At 45.7% G+C, this 21,347-nt stretch overlaps 1 protein-coding gene across 1 annotated transcript in view; it reads right to left on the bottom strand.

Moving 5' to 3' along the window:
* Positions 1 to 21,347, bottom strand: part of TMPRSS6 (transmembrane serine protease 6) — a 184,673-nt gene that overhangs the window by 63,360 nt on the left and 99,966 nt on the right. Inside the window, exon 8 of the mRNA XM_069736853.1 lies at positions 9,554 to 9,690. Within this exon, the coding sequence (XP_069592954.1) occupies positions 9,554 to 9,690 (137 nt within the window). The remainder of the gene's footprint in view (positions 1 to 9,553; positions 9,691 to 21,347) is intronic.

Here is a 21,347-nt window from a genome sequence, read left to right as displayed (position 1 = left end):
GTGTGTTACACTCCAAGGTGTTCCCCAGGTTGCCTTTCCTGAGCTTCGATCTTCCGGCTCTCGTTTAGTAGTTCTTGGAAACTACACTGCATTAGGCCTACAAATTGGGTATGGGGTGGAGAGAGATGGTGTGTTACACTCCAAGGTGTTCCCCAGGTTGCCTTTCCTGAGCTTCGATCTTCCGGCTCTCGTTTAATAGTTGTTGGAAACTACGCTGCATTAGGCCTTCAAATTGGGTATGGGGTGTAGAGAGATGGTGTGTTCCACTCCAAGGTGTTCCCCAGGTTGCCTTTCCTGAGCTTCGATCTTCCGGCTCTCGTTTAGTAGTTCTTGGAAACTACACTGCATTAGGCCTTCAAATTGGGTATGGGGTGTAGAGAGAGGGTGTGTTACACTCCAAGGTGTTCCCCAGGTTGCCTTTCCTGAGCTTCGATCTTCATGCTCTCGTTTAGTAGTTGTCGGAAACTACGCTGCATTAGGCCTACAAATTGGGTATGGGGTGTAGAGAGAGGGTTTGTTACACTCCAAGGTGTTCCCCAGGTTGCCTTTCCTGAGCTTCGATCTTCCGGCTCTCGTTTAGTAGTTGTTGGAAACTACGCTGCATTAGGCCTTCAAATTGGGTATGGGGTGTAGAGAGAGGGTGTGTTACACTCCAAGGTGTTCCCCAGGTTGCCTTTCCTGAGCTTCGATCTTCCGGCTCTCGTTTAGTAGTTCTTGGAAACTACACTGCATTAGGCCTTCAAATTGGGTATGGGGTGTAGAGAGAGGGTGTGTTACACTCCAAGGTGTTCCCCAGGTTGCCTTTCCTGAGCTTCGATCTTCCGGCTCTCGTTTAGTAGTTCTTGGAAACTACACTGCATTAGGCCTACAAATTGGGTATGGGGTGGAGAGAGATGGTGTGTTACACTCCAAGGTGTTTCCCAGGTTTCCTTGCCATTGCTTCGGTCTTCCGACTCTCGTTTAGTAGTTGTAGAAAAGTACACTGCATTAGGCCTACAAAATGGGTATGGGGTGGAGAGAGATGGTGTGTTACAATCCAAGGTGTTCCCCAGGTTGCCTTTCCTGAGCTTCTATCTTCAGGCTCTCATTAAATTGTGGTTAAATGGAACAACTGCATTTGGCGTACTAGTTGGTTTGGGGCCTACTATCGGTGTCTGCCACTCCTTGCTGTTCTCCTGGTTTCCTGTCCTGAAATTCCATTTTCAGGCTCTCGTTAAGTAGTTGTTAATGTTAGACTGCATTTGGCCTACTAGTTGGGTTGGGGCCTACTATCGGTGTCTGCCACTCCTTGCTGTTCTCCTCCACTGAACAAAGCTGTGCCGCCTGTTTACTACGGTTGCCAATTTTGAACTGCATTTCGACTACTTACTGATTTGGCCCTACTCTCTGTGTCAGCCTCTCATTCCAGTTGTCCTCCACTGCAATGCCCCCTGGTTATTCCTGTGTTACCAATTTTGAACTGCATTTAGCCCACTTTATTCTTTGGGCCTATATCTGTGTTTCCACTTCATCGTGCCCATTGCCCAGCCAGTGATAGATGAGTCTGCTGGTACATTGACCCATAACGCAACATTCCCCGTGCATGCTACACAACAACATTGTGACCCTGCTGAAAGTCAGGTTGCTCTTCCCGCATACCATACCACCTTACACGGGGACAAAGAGGAAGGTGCAGATGAAAGTGCAGGTTCCTTCATCAGGTGGGGGGAGGAATACTAGTTGGCGACGTCACTGGCACAGGGCCTCTCATAGTACGCAAAAGTGTTGCTGCCGGTGGGAGGCGCCCCCGCCGTGCAAGCACACCGCTGTACTTTGAGGGGCCCTGTGCCAGTGCCAATGCCAACAAGTGGGCCCCCCCTGCTTGCTCAGGATCACAGCACTTGCAAAGTTGAAATACTTACCTCTCCCTGCTCCACTGCCGTGACGTGGTCCAGATTTCCTGGGCCCACTAATTACTTGAACCAGCCCTACCCCACACAACTTTAGCCAAATGACCCCCAATTTCAAATGCCTTCCAATTATTATAAGGTAAATTACGCTTGACAAGCTTCATTAAGAAGAATGGATGGTTTTGACATTAAAATGGGCACTCTAGGTGTTTTCCTGGCCCCCACTCACTGCCGACTATGCTGCCCCATTGACTTGCATTGGGTTTCGTGTTTCGGTCGATCCCGACTTTACGTCATAATCGGCCGATTTCACTCGACCCGACTTTTGAGATAGTCGGGTTTCGCGAAACCCGGCTCGACTCTAAAAAGGTCAAGGTCGCTCAACTCTACATTGGAAGTCTATGGGTGCGTTTAAAAACATTGGAAGTCTATGGGTGCGTGGGAAAATATTGGAAATCAATGGGTGCGTGGAAAACATTGGAAGTCTATGGGTGCATAGAAAACATTGGAAGTCTATGGGTGCGTGGAAAATATTGGAAGTCAATGGGTGCGTGGAAAACATTGGAAGTCTATGGATGCGTGGAAAACATTAGGAGTCTATGGGTGCGTGGAAAACATTGGAAGTCTATGGGTGTGTGGAAAATATTGGAAGTCTATGGGTACGTGGAAAACATTGGAAGTCTATGGATGCGTGGAAAGCATTAGGAGTCTATGGGTGCGTTGAAAACATTGGAAGTCTATGGGTGCGTGGAAAACATTGGAAGTCAATGGGTGCGTGGAAAACATTGGAAGTCTATGGGTGCGTTGAAAACATTGGAAGTCTATGGGTGCATAGAAAACATTGGAAGTCTAGGGGTCAGTGGAAAATATTGGAAGTCAATGGGTGCGTGGAAAACATTGGAAGTCTATGGATGCGTGGAAAACATTAGGAGTCTAGGGGTGCGTGGAAAATATTGGAAGTCAATGGGTGCGTGGAAAACATTGGAAGTCTATGGATGCGTGGAAAACATTAGGAGTCTATGGGTGTGTCGAAAACATTGGAAGTCTATGGGTGCGTGGAAAACATTGGAAGTCAATGGGTGCGTGGAAAACATTGGAAGTCTATGGATGCGTGGAAAACATTAGGAGTCTATGGGTGCGTGGAAAACATTGGAAGTCTATGGGTGCGTGGAAAACATTGGAAGTCAATGGGTGCGTGGAAAACATTGGAAGTCTATGGGTGCGTGGAAAACATTGGAAGTCTATGGGTGCATAGAAAACATTGGAAGTCTATGGGTGCGTGGAAAATATTGGAAGTCAATGGGTGCGTGGAAAACATTGGAAGTCTATGGATGCGTGGAAAACATTAGGAGTCTAGGGGTGCGTGGAAAACATTAGGAGTCTATGGGTGCGTGGAAAATATTGGGAGTCCATGGGTGCGGGGAATACATTGGGAGTCTATGGGTGCGTGGAAAATATTGGGAGTTTGTGGGTGTGTGGAAAGTATTGGGAGTCTATGGGTGCGTGGAAAACATTGGAAGTCTATGGGTGCGTGGAAAACATTGGAAGTCTATGAGTGTGTGAAAACATTGGAAGTCTATGGGTGCATGGAAAACATTGGAAGTCTATGGGTGCGTGGAAAACATTGGAAGTCTATAGGTGCGTGGGAAAATATTGGAAGTCAATGGGTGCGTGGAAAACATTGGAAGTCTATGGGTGCATAGAAAACATTGGAAGTCTATGGGTGCGTGGAAAATATTGGAAGTCAATGGGTGCGTGGAAAACATTGGAAGTCTATGGATGCGTGGAAAACATTAGGAGTCTATGGGTGCGTGGAAAACATTGGAAGTCTATGGGTGCGTGGAAAACATTAGGAGTCTTTGGGTGCGTGGAAAATATTGGGAGTCTATGGGTGCGGGGAAAACATTGGGAGTCTATGGGTGTGTGGAAAACATTGGGAGTCTATGGGTGTGTGGAAAATATTGGGAGTCTATGGGTGCGTGGAAAACATTGGAAGTCTATGGGTGTGTGAAAACATTGGAAGTCTATGGGTGCGTGGAAAACATTGAAAGTCTATGGGTGCGTGGAAAACATTGGAAGTCTATGGGTGTGTGGAAAACATTGGAAGTCTATGGGTACGTGGAAAATATTGGGAGTCTATGGGTGCGTGGAAAACATTGGAAGTCTATAGGTGCGTGGAAAACATTGGAAGTCTGTGAGTGCGTGGAAAACATTGGAAGTCTATGAGTGCGTGGAAAACATTGGAAGTCTATGGGTGCGTGGAAAACATTGGAAGTCTATGGATGCGTGGAAAACATTGAAAGTCTATGGATGCGTGGAAAACATTGGAAGTCTATGGGTGTGTGGAAAACATTGAAAGTCTATGGGTGTGTCGAAAACATTGGAAGTCTATGGGAGCGTGGAAAACATTGGAAGTCTATGGGTGCGTGGAGAACATTGGATGTCTATGGGTGCGTGGAAAACATTGGGAGTCTATGGGTGTGTGAAAACATTGGAAGTCTATCTGTGCATGGAAAACATTGGAAGTCTATGGGTGCGTGGAAAACATTGGAAGTCTATGGGTGTGTGGAAAACATTGGAAGTCTATGGGTACGTGGAAAAATTGGGAGTCTATGGGTGCGTGGAAAACATTGGAAGTCTATAGGTGCGTGGAAAACATTGGAAGTCTGTGAGTGCGTGGAAAACATTGGAAGTCTATGAGTGCATGGAAAACATTGGAAGTCTATGGGTGCGTGGAAAACATTGGAAGTCTATGGATGCGTAGAAAACATTGAAAGTCTATGGGTGCATGGAAAACATTGGAAGTCTATGGATGCGTGGAAAACATTGGAAGTCTATGGATGCGTGGAAAACATTGGAAGTCTATGGGTGTGTGGAAAACATTGGAAGTCTATGGGTGTGTGGAAAACATTGAAAGTCTATGGGTGCGTGGAAAACATTGGAAGTCTATGGGAGTGTGGAAAACATTGGAAGTCTATGGGTGCGTGGAGAACATTGGATGTCTATGGGTGCGTGGAAAACATTGGGAGACTATGGGTGCGTGGAAAACATTGTAAGTCTATAGGTGCGTGGAAAACATTGGAAGTCTATGCGTGCGTGGAAAACATTGGAAACCTGTGAGTGCGTGGAAGACATTGGAAGTCTATGGGTGCGTGGAAAACATTGGAAGTCTATGGGTGCGTGGAAAACATTGGAAGTCTATGGGTGTGTGGAAAACATTGAAAGTCTATGGGTGCGTGGAATGCATTGGAAGTCTATGAGTGCATGGAAAACATTGGAAGTCTATGGGTGCATAGAAAACATAGAAAGTCTATGGCAGTGTGGAAAACATTGGAAGTCTATGGGTGCGTGGAGAACATTGGAAGTCTATGGGTGTGTGGAAAACATTGAAAGTCTATGGGTGCGTGGAATGCATTGGAAGTCTATGAGTGCGTGGAATGCTTTGGAAGTCTATGGGTGCGTGGAATGCATTGGAAGTCTATGAGTGCGTGGAAAACATTGGAAGTCTATGGGTGCGTGGAAAACATTGGAAGTCTATGGGTGCGTGGAAAACATTGGAAGTCTATGGGTGCGTGGAAAACATTGGAAGTCAAGTCAAGCATGGAAAACATTGGAAGTGTATGGGCCCGTGGAAAACATTGGAAGTCTATGGGTGCATGGAAAAAATTTGGAAGTCTATGGGTGCGTGGAAAACATTGGAATTCTAATCGTGCATGGAAAACATTGCAAGTCTATGGGTGCGTGGAGAACATTGGAAGTCTATGGGTACGCGAAAACAGTGGAAGTCTATGGGTGCATGGAAATCATTGGAAGTCTATGGGTGCGTGGAAAACATTGGAAGCCTATGGGTGCGTGGAAATCATTGGAAGTCAATGGGTCAGTGGAAAACAGTGGAAGTCTATGGGTGAGTGAAAAACATTGGAAGTCTATGGGTGCATGGAAAACATTGGAAGTCTATGGGTGCTTGGAAAACACTGGAAGTCTATGGGTGCGTGGAAAACATTGGAAGTCTAGTCAGGCATGGAAAACATTGGAAGTCTATGGGTGCGTGGAAAACATTGGAAGTCTATGGGTGCGTGGAAAACATTGGAAGTCTATGGGTGCGTGGAAAACATTGGAAGTCAAGTCAAGCATGGAAAACATTGGAAGTCTATGGGCGCATGGAAAACATTGGAAGTCTATGGGTGCATGGAAAAAATTTGGAAGTCTATGGGTGCGTGGAAAACATTGGAATTCTAATCGTGCATGGAAAACATTGGAAGTCTTTGGGTGCGTGGAAAACATTGGAAGTCTATGGGTGCGTGGAAAACATTGGAAGTCTATGGGTGCGTGGAAAACATTGGAAGTCTATGGGTGTGTGGAAAATATTGGAGGTCTATGGGCGCATGGAAAACATTGGATGTCTATGGGTGTGTGAAATACATTGGAAGTCTATGGGTGCGTGGAAAACATTGGAAGTCTATGGGTGCGTGGAGAACATTAGGAGTCTATGGGTGGTGGGAAAATATTGGAAGTCTATGGGTGCATGGAAAACATTGGAAGTCTATGGGTGCGAGGAAAACTTTGGAAGTCTATGGGTGCATGCAAAACATTGGGAGTCTATGGGTGCGTGGAAAACATTGGAAGTCTATGGGTGCGTGGGAAACATTGGAAGTCTATGGGTGCGTGGAAAACATTGGGAGTCTATGGGTGCGTGGAAAACATTGGAAGTCTATGGGTGCGTGGGAAACATTGGGAGTCTATGGATGCGTGGAAAACATTGGAAGTCTATGGGTGTGTGGAAAACATTGGAAGTCTATGGGTGTGTGGAAAACATTGAAAGTCTATGGGTGCGTGGAAAACATTGGAAGTCTATGGGAGTGTGGAAAACATTGGAAGTCTATGGGTGCGTGGAGAACATTGGATGTCTATGGGTGCGTGGAAAACATTGGGAGACTATGGGTGCGTGGAAAACATTGTAAGTCTATAGGTGCGTGGAAAACATTGGAAGTCTATGCGTGCGTGGAAAACATTGGAAACCTGTGAGTGCGTGGAAGACATTGGAAGTCTATGGGTGCGTGGAAAACATTGGAAGTCTATGGGTGCGTGGAAAACATTGGAAGTCTATGGGTGTGTGGAAAACATTGAAAGTCTATGGGTGCGTGGAATGCATTGGAAGTCTATGAGTGCATGGAAAACATTGGAAGTCTATGGGTGCATAGAAAACATAGAAAGTCTATGGCAGTGTGGAAAACATTGGAAGTCTATGGGTGCGTGGAGAACATTGGAAGTCTATGGGTGTGTGGAAAACATTGAAAGTCTATGGGTGCGTGGAATGCATTGGAAGTCTATGAGTGCGTGGAATGCTTTGGAAGTCTATGGGTGCGTGGAATGCATTGGAAGTCTATGAGTGCGTGGAAAACATTGGAAGTCTATGGGTGCGTGGAAAACATTGGAAGTCTATGGGTGCGTGGAAAACATTGGAAGTCTATGGGTGCGTGGAAAACATTGGAAGTCAAGTCAAGCATGGAAAACATTGGAAGTGTATGGGCCCGTGGAAAACATTGGAAGTCTATGGGTGCATGGAAAAAATTTGGAAGTCTATGGGTGCGTGGAAAACATTGGAATTCTAATCGTGCATGGAAAACATTGCAAGTCTATGGGTGCGTGGAGAACATTGGAAGTCTATGGGTACGCGAAAACAGTGGAAGTCTATGGGTGCATGGAAATCATTGGAAGTCTATGGGTGCGTGGAAAACATTGGAAGCCTATGGGTGCGTGGAAATCATTGGAAGTCAATGGGTCAGTGGAAAACAGTGGAAGTCTATGGGTGAGTGAAAAACATTGGAAGTCTATGGGTGCATGGAAAACATTGGAAGTCTATGGGTGCATGGAAAACATTGGAAGTCTATGGGTGCTTGGAAAACACTGGAAGTCTATGGGTGCGTGGAAAACATTGGAAGTCTAGTCAGGCATGGAAAACATTGGAAGTCTATGGGTGCGTGGAAAACATTGGAAGTCTATGGGTGCGTGGAAAACATTGGAAGTCTATGGGTGCGTGGAAAACATTGGAAGTCAAGTCAAGCATGGAAAACATTGGAAGTCTATGGGCGCATGGAAAACATTGGAAGTCTATGGGTGCATGGAAAAAATTTGGAAGTCTATGGGTGCGTGGAAAACATTGGAATTCTAATCGTGCATGGAAAACATTGGAAGTCTTTGGGTGCGTGGAAAACATTGGAAGTCTATGGGTGCGTGGAAAACATTGGAAGTCTATGGGTGCGTGGAAAACATTGGAAGTCTATGGGTGTGTGGAAAATATTGGAGGTCTATGGGCGCATGGAAAACATTGGATGTCTATGGGTGTGTGAAATACATTGAAGTCTATGGGTGCGTGGAAAACATTGGAAGTCTATGGGTGCGTGGAGAACATTAGGAGTCTATGGGTGGTGGGAAAATATTGGAAGTCTATGGGTGCATGGAAAACATTGGAAGTCTATGGGTGCGAGGAAAACTTTGGAAGTCTATGGGTGCATGCAAAACATTGGGAGTCTATGGGTGCGTGGAAAACATTGGAAGTCTATGGGTGCGTGGGAAACATTGGAAGTCTATGGGTGCGTGGAAAACATTGGGAATCTATGGGTGCGTGGAAAACATTGGAAGTCTATGGGTGCGTGGGAAACATTGGGAGTCTATGGGTGTGTGGAAAACATTGGAAGTCTATGGGTGCGTGGGAAACATTGGGAGTCTATGGGTGCGTGGAAAACATTGGAAGTCTATGGGTGCGTGGAAAACATTGGAAGTGTATGGGTGCGTGGAAAACACTGGAAGTCTATGGGTGCGTGGAAAACACTGGAAGTCTATGGGTGCGTGGAAAACATTGGACTGCACTGGGATGACATATGAGTACAGTCTGATTTCCACCGACTCACCTAATGGAGAAATTTTGTTCTTCTTATCCTCATAGTGTACTCTTATTGTCTCATGCGAGAGAATCGGATCACATTAAACTGACACTGAGAACTCTGACAGAGTTAGATCAGAATGTCATTAAGTTAAACAATCCGATCCTCTCGGAGGAGAGAATCTACGCTCATGTGAGCGTGCCCTAATTTTGAGACTAGAACTATTTGAGATCTTATAATTCTCCATCCCTGGTTACCAGAACTAGTAATGCTGCTTGTCTTTGATACACAGGAGCACGCAAAAATAAATTTGCTACAACCAATCAGAATGAGCATCTCATCTCGAAATGGAATCATTTCCCTGACTTCTTGCTCCGGGCATCATCTCTTCTTAATGCTCTAGTTTTCACAAATTGCCCCGGCTGCCCTGGAGCTTTCTCTTGCATTGCACAATCTATTAATGACATTTTTGGCCGGCATGGGGCGGGTGATGTGGCCTTCACCGAGCATCTGTTTATCAAATGTGAAGCAGGACATGATGAATTTTAAATATGCCTGGCAGTGTTTTAATTATGAAATCGTGCCCTCCGCCCGCTTGTTTAATTGTCAGCCATCTTGGGCTGCACTGGGGGATGTTGGCACTTTAGTCATCATAACATTTCCTTCTATCCACTGGTCTCGGTAAGCCTAGATTTCACATGTAACTCAATAACAATTTCCCAGTATAACGTTGCATTTTTACTCGTCCTCCCACCAGTATATACTCCCCGGTCTCCTCACTTCTGATCGGCAGAGGCAGCACTGTGAGTATAAACGGATCATAGTAACTGTACATTCCCTGCCTCCAGACAACCAGCATCGCACTCCCAGATGACAACACTTCAGGCACAGGCTCCTGTCGACTGCAGCCGTAGTGTCTGTAAGAGAGGAGCAGAGAAGCACATGTCACATTTTCCATGTCACTACGCATTTCATATCACGCCAGTGGGTAAAACCCATCACAAGAAAACAATGCTACAATAACAAGCGAATGACTGAATAAAAGGAGCTAAAACAGACACAACTCTAAATAGTAAGACTAACGTGAAATCATACACAATAATTAGTAACTTAAAGGGACACTGTCACCTGAATTTGGAGGGAACAATCTTCAGCCATGGAGGCGGGGTTTTGGGGTTTTTGATTCACCCTTTCCTTACCCGCTGGCTGCATGCTGGCTGCAGTATTGGATTGAAGTTCATTCTCTGTCCTCCATAGTACATGCCTGCACAAGTCAATCTTGCCTTGAGCAGGCGTGTACTATGGAGGACAGAGAATGAACTTCAATCCAATATTGCAGCCAGCATGAAGCCAGCGGGTAAGGAAAGGGTGAATCAAAAACACAAAAACCCCGCCTCCATGGCTGAAGATTGTTCCCTCCAAATTCAGGTGACAGTGTCCCTTTAAACACTAATAATTTTTCCAACTTATGTTTGATAGCTTTGAACCCCTTGAGACCATCCCAAAAAGTTATTTTTATTTTTTTTATTTCCTCAACTTAGTTATAAGAACCTTTGTTTTTTTTGCAAGGCTAGTTGTACTTTTCCCTTACTTTCAATTTCATTATTTTTTACTTTATACTCCATTACTTTAGACAAGGTTATAGATTTAAGGAGAACCTGTGACAGGGTCAAAGTCACCAATTTTTGTCAGCGGTGGGGGCTGATGGATTGCTCCCTGGCACTCCAAGGGTTAAATGCATTTGATGTTCATCAGTGGCGTATTATAATGAGGTCAATCTAGGCAGTAGCCCAGGGCCCAGCATTGTGGTGGGGGTCCCTGAACAACCGCTCAAATTGACCGCCGTCATCAGGGCATTACTGCCCTGACTGGCATATGGTCCCGGTGGGCAGAGGGGGCTCACCGGGCCCCTACCAGCGCTGCGGCAGTTTAACGCTATTGTCAATAGTCAACAGCCACCAGCCAATTGGAGGCTGGCAGCTGAAGTCAGCCGCAGCGTGCACGTCGCCGGCATCTGATGTCATTGTCAGTCGCCGGCGAGTGCGCGCTGCTGGAGGGAGCATCGCCGAAGGAGCGCAGACAGGTGAGGAGAACTAAGTTGTTTTTTTTTATTGTGATCGGTAACCCGGGGGGCCCGGGCCAGAATGCTGGACACACTGGGGGCAATATGCTGGACACACTGGGGCAACATGCTGGACACACTGGGGCAGAGATGCTGGATACACTGGGGGCAATATGCTGGACAAACTGGGGTCAATATGCTGCACACACTGGGGCAGGATGCTGGACACACTGGGGGCAGAGATGCTGGACATTGGGGGCAGAGATGCTGGACACACTGGGGACAGAGATGCTGGACACACTGGGGGCAAGATGCTGGACACACTGGGGGCATTATGCTGGACACACTGGGGGCAATATGCTGGACACACTGGGGCAGAGATGCTGGATACACTGGGGGCAATATGCTGGACAAACTGGGGTCAATATGCTGCACACACTGGGGCAGGATGCTGGACACACTGGGGGCAGAGATGCTGGACATTGGGGGCAGAGATGCTGGACACACTGGGGGCAGAGATGCTGGACACACTGGGGGCAAGATGCTGGACACTGGGGGCAGAGATGCTGGACACACTGGGGGCAGATATACTGGACACTGGGGGCAGAGATGCTGGACACACTGGGGGCAGGATGCTGGACACATTGGGTGCAGAGATGCTGGACATTGGGGGCAGAGATGCTGGACACACTGGGGGCAGGACTGGAGACAGATAGGGCAGGATTGGAGACATGGGCAGAATGTAGGTACGGGGCATGATTGGAGACATGGGGCAGAATGAAAGACATGGGGCAGGATTGGAGACAGATCGTGCAGGATCACGGGGCAGGATGGATACGATGGAGACTGATGGGGCAGGATGGGGAGATCACATGGGGCAGGATGGGGAGATCATATGGGGCAGAATGGATACTCATAAGGGCAGCATGGGAGAACATATGGCTGAAGCCAGGAATGAGATACACAGGACCAGGATGGGGGATATTATTACCACAGGGGCTAATTAAGGGATATTATTATTGCAGTGATGTATTTATTTTATTTTTTGAGGACACTGTTTTAAATGGGGGAGCGTTGCTGTTACTGTGTAGAGTGACACTATGTCGCCTCTTTTTCTTCATGTGGTGTAATGTAGAAGTTGGGAAAAATTAAGTAATGTGTTCTGCAAGCGGAGCTCAAGATAACTGTATTATTTCCTGGAGAGACGAGTCCTGGCTGCATGAAGTGATGGCGGTCTGTGCTGGATGAAAGATGAAGGACTTCACCTAGAGACGTCACTGGTGAGTCAGTGTTACCTATACATTGACACTATGCACTGTATACTATATACAGAGCTGCTGTGTATAAAGTCACCGGTGATCACTGTATTACCTCTACACAGACACTGCATACTAAGTACAGATCTCCTGTGAATACTGGCCCTTATGATGATAGTATTGTGTTTTTTTCTTTCTTCCTAACTAAGGGTAAATTGACTAGATCAATGGATGTTTGACAGGTTATAGTTTCACACAGAAACTATTTTTCTGGAATCATCTGGTTCAGGTATATGATGACCCTGTCACATGACCCCGTCACATGACCGAGGGGCCCACAGTGTCTGAACAGCCCGGGGCCCTGGCTACCCTTAATCCACACCTGATGTTCATGAATGTTATGAAAGGATGATACCCACTTGGGCTGCAGTTAGCTGAGACAGGGTTAACTGTAGTGGATGGCTCAGTTTAGAAGGGGGAACTTAGAGTTGGTAGCAGGTTAAGGAAGTCACAGCAGTGAGCAAAGTAGCAGGCCTAGGACAAGAGGCTGCTAGGGACAGCGTGGGCATAATACTCGGGGAAGGTGATTGCTGAAAATACCCTTCCATGTGACTCCGTGTAGTGGTCTGAGGTAACCTAGAGATGGACGTTGGGGGCCTGGGGCTACAGGGAAAGATGGACTCAGACTACATGGGGCAGAAGGTATTGCAATCCGAATATACTGCCAGTGGTGGAGAAGACTCCCTAGTGCTAGAAAAGCCAGTGAGAGGGACATTCTACCTATACCGAGAACCAGGGCTGAAATTGTATCTGGGAAAAATGACAACATGTTGGGCCTTATCCTCTACGTCTGACTGTAAATACTGTACTTACATATCCGTTCACCAAGTAAAAGTTTGGTTGTTTTTATGAACCTCATATCTCTTTGTTTAATTGCTGCCCTGGTTGCAGAAGAGTGATGCTTGGACTCAGGAGAAGAAGAGGCCTGCAGCCCCAAAGTAAGTGTCACACATAGCAGCACACCAGGACTGGGACATTAGTTGTCTGTAGCATGCCAATGCAAATGGGGACAAGCTCACCCATGACTACTTCGCTTGGGCATCTTACACTCCTTTACTTTAGACATGGTTATAGATTTAAGGAGGACCTGTGACATGGTCAAAAATCACCAGTTTTTGCTCTTACTTAATTCCCACTGTTTCATTGAGTACACTTTTTTAAGGAAAAGAAGAAAACAAGCTCACCATTCTGTCAACATTCAAAACACACCGGAACGATGGTGAATGGGTGCCAATCCTGCTGGTGTAGAACAGCCAGTAAAGAAATTGCTATTAAAAAAAGGAAAACGGCACTTCCATCCAATCGATAACAAAGAGTCTTAATTGAAGAATCATTAAAAAAATCTTTAACAGCAGAGGGACCCTCTGTACAAATTGAAACCCGACGCATTTCTGGTGTAATCATAGGATGTGCAAAGAATCATGGGCCAGAATATATGGGAAAGAAAGGATTTCTAGTGTTGAAATTAAAAGCCTTCTCCCGCAATGCCATATACAAAGTCGCTAAAGGTGGGGAAAATTTTGATCCCATCGGGGCACCGTATTGTGATTATTGTACTGTGTGTAAAACCTGCAATTTGCGATATGTGGGCTGCACAAGAAAATTAAAAAATCATATAGCTGAATATTTACCCAACATTAGCATGGAAATACTAGTTATTCTGGTGCAGTAAAATATTTTGCCATTACACATAAAGGCGATATTTCTCACTTTCAACTTCATGCCATAGAAAAAGTACGTATGGCACTGGCACCATATAGCAACGCACACGGAACTGTGGCTCAATACTGCGATATTACAAAGTGATGAAAATCCTACATACCGCTATTGAAAGCTTCTTGTTTCTGGGTCTGTAGGAAATTGCAGGACTCTTAAGGCTATGTTCACACGTTGCCTTTTTGCTGCATTTTTTAATGCACATTTTAAGCTGTGTTTTAAAGTACCAGCAAAGTCTGTGAGATTTCAGAAGTCTCATGCACACACATTAGTTTAGTTTTCTGACTAATTTGGATAACTGCTGCGTTTTTGCAAACTGCAGCATGTCACTTCTTTCAGGATTTTTACATCCATAGGAAAAAATGGGTAAGTGCAAAAATGCAGCAAAAATCACAGATATCAGTGTTGGCTTCGTTTTTGGTGGAAAAAAGAATAGTGATGGGTGAACGTGTGGATGTTTGTGTCAGACGGGTAGAAAAAAAGTTTGGTTCAGGTATCAGAATGGTATCTGAAGTCAAACCCGAACCCCATTCAGATGAATTGGGGGCCCGAGCATTCCTTGCTTCCCACGTTGTCATCTGTGTGATAGAGTGAGAAACACTGGCGGCTCTGATTGGTGGCAAATTCGTTAGAGGGCTGCGCTTCGGAGAATCATAGAATCATAGAGTTGGAAGGGACCCCCAGGGTCATTGTGTCCAACCACCTGCTCAAAGCAGGATTCACTAAACCATCTCAGACAGATGTCTGTCCAGCCTCTGTTTGAAAACTTCTATTGAAGGAGAACTCACCACCTCTCGTGTCAGCTGTTAAATGACAGTGTGAGCCGGCAGCTGTTACCAGCAGTAAAAAGATTACCGCTGGTCACAGGCATCAACTGCTGAGAGTACTACTCTCATCGCTTATAGTAGGGAGAGCAGGAAAAGTTGATGAGAACATTTGGAATGCCCGCCTGGGCCGTAGGGTACCTGGTACCGGGCCCGGTACTTAACCCCTTCACGACCCAGCCTATTTTGACCTTAAAGACCTTGCCGTTTTTTGCAATTCTGACCAGTGTCCCTTTATGAGGTAATAACTCAGGAACGCTTCAACGGATCCTAGCGGTTCTGAGATTGTTTTTTGTCACATATTGGGCTTCATGTTAGTGGTAAATTTAGGTCAATAAATTCTGCGTTTATTTAAGAGAAAAACGGAAATTTGGCGAAAATTTTGAAAATTTCGCAATTTTCACATTTTGAATTTTTATTCTGTTAAACCAGAGAGTTATGTGACACAAAATAGTTAATAAATAATATTTCCCACATGTTTACTTTACATCAGCACAATTTTGGAAACAATATTTTTTTTTGCTAGGAAGTTATAAGGGTTAAAATTTGACCAGTGATTTCTCATTTTTACAACGACATTTACAAAACCATTTTTTTTAGGGACCACCTCACATTTGAAGTCAGTTTGAGGGGTCTATATGGCTGAAAATACCCAAAAGTGACACCCTTCTAAAAACTGCACCCCTCAAGGTACTCAAAACCACATTCAAGAAGTTTATTAACCCTTCAGGTGCTTCACAGCAGCAGAAGCAACATGGAAGGAAAAAATGAACATTTAACTTTTTAGTCACAAAAATTATCTTTTGGCAACAATTTTTTTATTTTCCCAATGGTAAAAGGAGAAACTGAACCACGAAAGTTGTTGTCCAATTTGTCCTGAGTACGCTGATACCTCATATGTGGGGGTAAACCACTGTTTGGGCGCACGGCAGGGCTTGGAAGGGAAGGAGCGCCATTTGACTTTTTGAATCAAAAATTGGCTCCACTCTTTAGCGGACACCATGTCACGTTTGGAGAGCCCCCGTGTGCCTAAAAATTGGAGCGCCCCCACAAATGACCCCATTTTGGAAACTAGACGCCCCAAGGAACTAATCTAGATGCATAGTGAGCACTTTGAACCCCCAGATGCTTCACAAATTGATCCGTAAAAATGAAAAAGTACTTTTTTTTCACAAAAAAATTCTTTTAGCCTCAATTTTTTCATTTTCACATGGGCAACAGGATAAAATGGATCCTAAAATTTGTTGGGCAATTTCTCCTGAGTACACTGATACCTCATATGTGGGGGTAAACCACTGTTTGGGCACATGGTAAGGCTCGGAAGGGAAGGAGCGCCATTTGACTTTTTGAATAAAAAATTATCTCCATCGTTAGCGGACACCATGTCACGTTTGGAGAGCTCCTGTGTGCCTAAACATTGGCGCTCCCCCACAAGTGACCCCATTTTGGAAACTAGACCCCCCAAGGAACTTATTTAGATGCCTAGTGAGCACTTTAAACCCTCAGGTGCTTCACAAATTGATCTGTAAAAATGAAAAAGTACTTTTTTTTCAGAAAAAAATTCTTTTCGCCTCAATTTTTTCATTTTCACATGGGCAATAGGATAAAATGGATCATAAAATTTGTTGGGCAATTTCTCCTGAGTACGCCGATACCTCATATGTGGGGGTAAACCACTGTTTGGGCACACGGCAGGGCTTGGAAGGGAAGGCGCGCCATTTGACTTTTTGAATGGAAAATTCACTCCAATTGTTAGCGGACACCATGTCGCGTTTGGAGAGCCCCTGTGTGCCTAAACATTGGAGCTCCCCCACAAGTGACCCCATTTTGGAAACTAGACCCCCCAAGGAACTTATCTAGATGCATATTGAGCACTTTAAACCCCCAGGTGCTTCACAGAAGTATATAACGCAGAGCCATGAAAATAAAAAATAATTTTTCTTTCCTCAAAAATGATTTTTTAGCCTGGAATTTCCTATTTTGCCAAGGGTAATAGGAGAAATTGGACCCCAAATGTTGTTGTCCAGTTTGTCCTGAGTACGCTGATACCCCATATGTGGGGGTAAACCACTGTTTGGGCGCATGGCAGGGCTCGGAAGGGAAGGCACGCCATTTGGCTTTTTAAATGGAAAATTAGCTCCAATCATTAGCGGACACCATGTCACATTTGGAGAGCCCCTGTGTGCCTAAACATTGGAGATCCCCCAGAAATGACCCCATTTTGGAAACTAGTCCATCAAAGGAACTAATCTAGATGTGTGGTGAGGACTTTGAACCCCCAAGTGCTTCACAGAAGTTTATAACGCAGAGCCATGAAAATAAAAAATAAAAATTATTTTCTCAAAAATGATCTTTTAGCCTGCAATTTTTTATTTTCCCAAGGGTATCAGGAGAAATTTGACCCCAAAAGTTGTTGTCCAGTTTCTCCTGAGTACGCTGATACCCCATATGTGAGGGTAAACCACTGTTTGGGCACATGCCGAGGCTCGGAAGTGAAGTAGTGACGTTTTGAAATGCAGACTTTGATGGAATGCTCTGTGGGCGACACGTTGCGTTTGCAGAGCCCCTGATGTGGCTTAACAGTAGAAACCCCCTACAAGTGACCCCATTTTGGAAACTAGACCCCGAAAGGAACTTATCTAGATGTGTGGTGAGCACTTTGAACCCCCAAGTGCTTCACAGAAGTTTATAATGCAGAGCCGTGAAAATAATAAATACGTTTTCTTTCCTCAAAAATAATTATTTAGCCCAGAATTTTTTAATTTTCCCAAGGGTAACAGGAGAAATTTGACCCCAATATTTGTTGTCCAGTTTCTCCTGAGTACGGTGATACCCCATATGTGGGGGTAAACTACTGTTTGGGCACATGCCGGGGCTCGGAATTGAAGTAGTGACGTTTTGAAATGCAGACTTTGATGGAATGCTCTGCGGGCGTCACGTTGCGTTTGCAGAGCCCCTGATGTGGCTAAACAGTAGAAACCCCCCACAAGTGACCCCATTTTGGAAACTAGACCCCGAAAGGAACTTATCTAGATGTGTGGTGAGCACTTTGAATCCCCAAGTGCTTCACAGAAGTTTATAACGCAGAGCCGTGAAAATAATAAATACGTTTTCTTTCCTCAAAAATAATTATTTAGCCCAGAATTTTTTATTTTCCCAAGGGTAACAGGAGAAATTTCACCCCAAAAGTTGTTGTCCAGTTTGTCCTGAGTACGCTGATACCCCATGTGTGGGGGTAAACCACTGTTTGGGCACACGTCGGGCTCAGAAGGGAAGTAGTGACTTTTGAAATGCAGACTTTGATGGAATGGTCTGCGGACATCACGTTGCGTTTGCAGAGCCCCTGGTGTGCCTAAACAGTAGAAACCCCCCACAAGTGACCCCATTTTGTAAACAAGACCCCCAAAGGAACTTATCTGGATATGTGTTGAGCACTTTGAACCCCCAAATGCTTCACAGACGTTTACAACGCAGAGCCGTGAAAATAAAAAATCATTTTTCTTTCCTCAAAAATGATGTTTTAGCAAGCATTTTTTTATTTTCACAAGGGTAACAGGAGAAATTGGACCCCAGTAATTGTTGCGCAGTTTGTCCTGAGTATGCGGGTACCCCATATGTGGGGGTAAACCACTGTTTGGGCACACGTCGGGGCTCGGAAGTGAGGGAGCACCATTTGACTTTTTGAATACAAGATTGGCTGGAATCAATGGTGGCGCCATGTTGCGTTTGGAGACCCCCGATGTGCCTAAACAGTGGTAACCCCTCAATTCTACCTCCAACACTAACCCCAACACACCCCTAACTCTAATCCCAACTGTAGCCATAACCCTAATTCCAACCCTAACCACAACCCTAATTCCAACACACCCCTAACCCTAACCACAACCCTAATTCCAACCCTAACCCTAAGGCTATGTGCCCACGTTGCGGATTCGTGTGAGATTTTTCAGCATCATTTTTTAAAAATCCGCGGGTAAAAGGCACTGCGTTTTACCTGCGGATTTTCCGCGGATTTCCAGTGTTTTTTGTGCGGATTTCACCTGCGGATTCCTATTGAGGAACAGGTGTAAAACGCTGCGGAATCTGCACAAAGAATTGACATGCTGCGGAAAATACAACGCAGCGTTTCCGCGTGGTATTTTCCGCACCATGGGCACAGCGGATTTGGTTTCCATATGTTTACATGGTACTGTAAACCTGATGGAACACTGCTGCGGATCCGCAGCCAAATCCGCACCGTGTGCACATAGCCTAATTCTAAAGGTATGTGCACACGCTGCGGAAAACGCTGCGGATCCGCAGCAGTTTCCCATGAGTTTACAGTTCAATGTAAACATATGGTAAACAAAAATCGCTGTACACCGCAGCATGTCACTTCTTTGTGCGGATTCCGCAGCGGTTTTACAACTGCTCAAATAGAAAATCGCAATTGTAAAACCGCAGTGAAATGCGCAGAAAAAACGCGGTAAATCTGCCATAAATCTGCAGCGGATTAGCACTGCGGATTTATCAAATCCGCAGCGGAAAAATCCGCAGAGGACCAGAATACGTGTGCACATACCGAAACCCTAACCCTAGCCCTAACGCTAGCCCTAACCCTAGCCCTAACCCTACCCCTAACCCTAGCCCTAGCACAGGATGGCGGGGAGCCGGTACAGTGTACCGGACAGATCGGGGGGCTGGGGGGCGATCGGTGGGGTGGGGGCACATTAGTGTTTCCAGCCATGGCCGATGATATTGTAGCATCGGCCATGGCTGGATTGTAATATTTCACCAGTTATAATAGGTGAAATATTACAAATCGCTCTGATTGGCAGTTTCACTTTCAACAGCCAATCAGAGCGATCGTAGCCACGGGGGGGTGAAGCCACCCCCCCTGGGCTAAACTACCACTCCCCCTGTCCCTGCAGATCGGGTGAAATGGGAGTTAACCCTTTCACCCGATCTGCAGGGACGCGATCTTTCCATGACGCCACATAGGCGTCATGGGTCGGATTGGCACCGACTTTCATGACGCCTACGTGGCGTCAAAGGTCGGGAAGGGGTTAAAGGGATGTGTCACGGCAGCAGTGACCCGGTCCATGGCCCTTAGTGCCCATGTTAAAGGAAAGGTCTTTAAAGGGGTTTGTGAAATAATAAAAGTTCGTGACACCACCTGTGGTATTCAGTCAGGGTGACCAACGCTGCTTAAAGGGGTCCACTGGGGTGCTGTTAAGGCAGCAGTAATAGGCCAAGATGGTGTGGTGCCAGAAATAATCAACAGACACAGTGTTGCAGTTTCTTTACCTGTTTACTGAAGGTTCACTGCCACAGTCCAGGGTACCGATAACAGGTATTGGTGAGGTCTGGTTGGCCTGGAAGCAATTACGGATCCCTTTCCCAGGTGAGGTTCGTAAGCCTTCCTTCTCGCGCTTTGTAGTGAGTACCTTGCTGCCTATGGCTTCCTTCAAAGTCCTCTCTCTCCTGTCCTAGGCCTTTTTACAGGGGTCTCTCAGATGACTCTGGGCTCTGTGTGTTGCTGTACCTTTGGGTTTGGATGTGGACAGACAATCTAAAATCTTCTGCCCTCTGGTTCTGCTGTGGGACATAAAGTACTACACAGTTTCGGGCTCCCGGTGCCCGGTTCCTGCGCTTCAGCTTGGAAGGAGCGCAACCGCAGCTCCCTTCCAGCTCCTTTGTTCTCCTGTGCTTCTCCCTTCTGGCATTTGCTACCAATGCAACGTTCCTGCTTCTTCACTCTGTCTTGGAGCTGCAGCACCACACATGGCTGCATGGCTCCAGCTCTGCTGCTCACACTCTTCTCTCCTTCAACTACTCTCCAGACTGATCTAACTCCTCCTCCAAGCCAGAATATTTATATATCTGGGGAAGCTCCCCTGAAACTGGGTTCAGAGCTCCCCCTTCTGGCCTGGAATCGGAATATGTTGCATGTATGTGTACTACCTGTTAAAGGGATCTTCCTTGCTCACAGGCATGACATTACCCTCCCCGACAGGTAGGCAATATCACTGTAACAACCGGTTTCCTGGGGTGTTACATATTCATCAGCCGTTGCCTGTGCAATGAATAAATAAAGAAATTAAAAAATGGCGTAGGGTCCCCTCTATTTTTGATAACTAGTGCAGTCTATATGACACCCCCATTACTAACCCCATACTTAGGGAAAAGTCCGTGTTCGGGGTCCGTGCACGGACACTATGTGTTCTGTACGGATCCTGAATTTTACTGTTCGACCTCACCCATTACTGCTAAGCAAGTTAAAGTTAAGTTTTTTGGCCACTCAACTTCATCAACATGCACAAGAGACAACATAAACGTCGCAATAAAAAGGCAGCAAAACCTGAGTTTTGTAAGCAGCTTCTTTACTGCCTAGAGAACAGGTTTTGCCTGCGGAAAAAAAAACGCAGCAAAAACGCAACATGTGAACATAACCTTAGAATATATTAACACAAAACAAATTTGCCGCAGAAATACCAGAAAAAACTGCTGTTTATATCCAAATGGGTTTATTTCTGCACCACTTGCCTGAGCTTTTACAAGATGCATTCAGACATATGGAGCAGTCAGAGGCATTTCGGGAACAAATCTGCCACTTGTAGACTTACCCTTATAGGATAACTCTGGGTGGCAGGTGAGTGTTTGTAATAATAAGAAGA

The sequence above is a fragment of the Ranitomeya imitator genome, chromosome 8 (genome assembly GCF_032444005.1).
Source record: "Ranitomeya imitator isolate aRanImi1 chromosome 8, aRanImi1.pri, whole genome shotgun sequence".
NCBI classification, from domain to species: Eukaryota; Metazoa; Chordata; class Amphibia; order Anura; family Dendrobatidae; genus Ranitomeya; species Ranitomeya imitator.
Note: the sequence above shows the minus strand (reverse complement) of the source record. Positions and strands in the feature narration are given on the sequence as shown.